Genomic DNA, 3,890 nt, shown 5'->3' with positions numbered 1-3,890 from the left:
CAGGCAACTGCAAAAGCCGTGACAGCCCAGGAGAGAAGCCCATCACTGGGAATCCACTCGGGGCTAGCACCACTGGGGACCCTCCTATTCACCCCTCCCCACTTCAGGATCATTTGTGGCTAATGCACTATATTGGAAAAAGGAAAGTGAAAAAGCAGGCAAGAAAACCCACTTTCTCTATTTTTCATCAGTATAGGGCAGTGGTTCTCAAGCCTAGCTGCACATCAGAACCACCTGAGAAGCTCTGTATGAAAATAGAATGCCAAGGATCCACTGTGTGGGGGATGGAGGCCCAGGTGTTGGTATTTGTTTTTAACTCCCCAAGGTGCCTCTACTATGTGTGGCCAGGACTGGGAACCACGAGTACAGGGCAGTGGCTCACAAGCAAGCATGCATCAGAATCACCTGGAGGGCCTGTTAAACCCCCTCACTGGGCCTCAGCCCCCTGAGCTTCTCATTCAGCTGGTCTGGGATAGGGCCTGAAAATACACATTCCTAACAAGTTCCATGATGCTGATGCTGCTGGAACCACACTTTGAGAACCACTAGTGTAAGGGAAATGACATGGCTTTAGAGTTGAACAGATTTAAGTTCTAATCTCAGCTCTGCTATCATTTAGCAATATGACCTTAAGTGAATTACTTAACCTCTCTGAGCCTCAGTTTCCTCATCTGCAATGTTCTTATGAGAATTAAGATAATGTATGCAAAGCCACAAGCACAGGGCCAGGCACATCCAGGAATTTAACACATGGCAGGGCCCTCCCCGTTCCCTGGGCACACACAGACCAGCAGAGGCCGGCAGATCACCAGCAACCCTCTGCCAGTCAGAGGCCGGCCGCACAGGAGCACTGCTGTTGGGCTCACCTGCTATGATGGAAAGACTTCAGCTTTGGCTGCAGTAACACAAACAGCACCACGAGGAGGAGAATGAATGCTACGGAGCTGGCAGTGGAAGCCACTATAGACAGCGTGGAGACCCCAAGTGATGTGTGGGTATCTTTCTCTAAAAAAACAAGCCATCATTAGAAGGGTTTGTACCCAGACACACCAAACATGGGCCCCACAGCTGATCCTTTCAAACGCCCTGAGTGATGCAATACACAGATACCCCTGTGGTCAGGGTCATTCAGGAGTGACGGTGTAGAATAACCTACATATACATGGTGCTCCTGGAGAGGGACCATTGCCCTATCCTGTTTCCTGAATAAAAAATTCCCTTTACTCCTAGACTTTGAGGTCCATCTGATATCTATACTCACTTAACCCTCGAGAGTTTACCTTAATAAACCACTTCGAGCCTATCCTCAATAGCAGGCTGGTAAACAGCAATCATTTAAAGGGGCACTTTGGTCCACCATCTTAAGTCCCACTCATGTTTTTCCCCATGTGACAGGATAATTTATCAGAACTGGGGTGGACTAAATCCCTGTTCTAAGGTCCCACAGCTTTATTTGTAAATCTCATGTTGGTTCCCACCCTTCTCTGGCGTGTCACAGGTTAAACATGTTCTGGTCTCGAAGCCTGAGTGTGAAGCACAAAGATGGCCATATGACACACACTTTCCTTCAGGCAGCTGGATTTTCCTGTTATGCAAGACAGGAGGAGGCAGGAGGGGTGAGAGGTCTTGTGTGCAGCTGGACTAAAGCTCCATAACAAAACAGTCCATTTCCATTCAAGGAAAAATAAAATGAAAGAGACACCAGAGAAGGTGTTAGCATTGTGCTCATTGTGTTAGCAGAACACGGTCAAAGGTTACCAGCATTTGGCCAGGCAAACAAGAGATCCTGAACATCAAAGGGGCTTTACATAGCAGGGCAGATGCCTCAGTAAAGCTACTGAGCCCCTCAGTGGCTCAGTGAAATGCAATGGGACATGCACCAGCAGCCCCAAATGTCTTCCACAGAGATATGAAATCCCAAAGGAAGGGAGGATGCAGGGCATCAAATGGGGCTATGCTGCGCTGCAGCCAAGGGTGCTCCGGAGGAAGCATGCACCGCTTCCCAGGAGTCAAGAGAGAGCAGAACCCCAGCAGCATTCCCTTCTCATCCGCCAGACTGACCCTCATTGAGATGGCAGCTAATCTCCATGGCCGGTTTCCACTCGCCATTCTTACACGTCAGGTATTTGTAATCGCCCTTCAACATGTAGCCTTCAGCACACAGGTATTCGATGACACTGCCCGCTGTCAGGGGGTCTCTGCAGGGCCGGGGGTGGCAGATGTAGCCACCATTCTCTGGCTGCGGTGGCAGGGGGCACACTGCAAAGACAGAGAGAGAGAGAGCAGTGGTACAGCGGTGAGGTTTTCCAGCAGGAGTCTCCTTTCCGTGAGGCAGTGCTAACCGCCTTCAAAGGAAACACACGAGGAGCAAAGAGTCATTCCCTTGGGAAGGTGGCTGACCAAACCCTGGAAATTCAGGGTGCCCCTGGCAGAGAGGGAAGTACAGAGCAATAGGGGAAGTCTGGCTGCTTTGCAACATTTCCCCTCTCCCTCCCCACTGTGACTTAAGAAAACTGCATCCATAACTGAACAGCAGACTCTTAAAAAGTCTTGAACCTACAGAGATCTAGACACAATATGGTTTTAATAAAACCTACTAACACACACAATGAATCAGAGTAAAAGGAGGTAAAATACTGTTAAACCTGTGAGGGGAAAATGTTGGCCTGTTTCCAACATCAATGTCAGAAAGGGCTCCACAGTACAATAAAAGTGTGCACTCTTGGCCTCCGAGGGGATTTCTGATGGATTTCTTTGGAGGCTTCCCAAGCCCCCTGTGCATCTTCCACTCTCCGACTACAGCAGTCACTGGCATCACTTGTCTCTGTCCCAGAGTAAATCCCATGTTTTCATTTAGGTAAGGCTAATTTTAAAAGCACCTTCACCTCCTATCTTACTTACTTGTCCTGACAACTCTATGAGTAGTTATCATTTCTCCTCTTTGAAGATGAGGACACTGAGGCCCACAAAGGTTAAATGACTTTTAGCCAAGCTTAAGGCGGGGTAGATGGCAGGCCTGGGATCAGAGTCAAGCCTTCTGACTCTAAACCTGCGTTCTTCCCACCAGCAGACACTGCTCCTACCCCATGAGCTGTGTGGCCTTTAAGGGGTATGTGTGTATCGAGGTTACCTCCCCTTCTCTCCTTTCCAACCCGTTCAGTTAGGAGGCGGCAAGCGGTGTGGTGGGATCCCTGGTGAGCTGTGGTAATGCTAAGTCAGGGGAGCCCTCAGGAGGAGGAGGAGAGCCTCTGACTCCACTCTGGACAGACACTGCGGAATTGAAGCCCCCATGCATTGGACTGCTGGGTATTCCCAGCCAAAATAGGAGGGGTGCAGTTGGGGTGCTAAGGAATCCCTGTTTGGAAGGCTGGGCTGGGGGAGAAGACAATATGCTGGCAGGATGGCCAGACACCCATGAATGCAAGAAGAACCAAATGTTTTTCAAAGGAAACTTGATTTTGCTGACACATACCCTGCCCCCACCCAGAATATCACAAGGACATCTGTATGAGAATAAGAACGATCACTTTCTTTTTCTCACTTCCTCTAACAGGCCTGGAGTGACTGGGAGTCATGCTGCAGTGCCTGGCTATCCCAGGTGGGGTGCGCTCCCATTCACAACACCGCCCGCCCGCACTACCATGCAGACGTGCCCTCGCGGCCTCTCTCACGGATGCTGCCTTCCTCCAATCTACACATGGCAACTAAGCACGCTGACTGCCAGCCAGGCTGGGGGGTGGGTACCAAGTCAAAAAGAGATGATGGCTCTCTGCTGTCAAGCTGTTGATAGCTTGGCGGGTGGGGGAGTGGGAAGACTCCATTTTTAAAAAGCTATTAACAAAGCAAAACAGGCCGGACACGGTGGCTCACGCCTGTAATCCTAGCACTCT

General features: G+C 50.0%; 1 protein-coding gene across 1 annotated transcript in view; it reads right to left on the bottom strand.

Moving 5' to 3' along the window:
* Positions 1-3,890, bottom strand: part of SUSD6 (sushi domain containing 6) — a 92,750-nt gene that overhangs the window by 12,922 nt on the left and 75,938 nt on the right. Inside the window, exons 3-4 of the mRNA XM_012656274.1 lie at positions 2,062-2,259; positions 867-1,005 (exon numbers count right to left, since the gene is read on the bottom strand). Coding sequence (XP_012511728.1) covers positions 867-1,005; positions 2,062-2,259 — 337 coding nt within the window. The remainder of the gene's footprint in view (positions 1-866; positions 1,006-2,061; positions 2,260-3,890) is intronic.

This window comes from Propithecus coquereli, unplaced genomic scaffold (genome assembly GCF_000956105.1).
Source record: "Propithecus coquereli isolate 6110/MARCELLA unplaced genomic scaffold, Pcoq_1.0 Scaffold5, whole genome shotgun sequence".
In the NCBI taxonomy this organism is placed as follows: Eukaryota; Metazoa; Chordata; class Mammalia; order Primates; family Indriidae; genus Propithecus; species Propithecus coquereli.
Note: the sequence above shows the minus strand (reverse complement) of the source record. Positions and strands in the feature narration are given on the sequence as shown.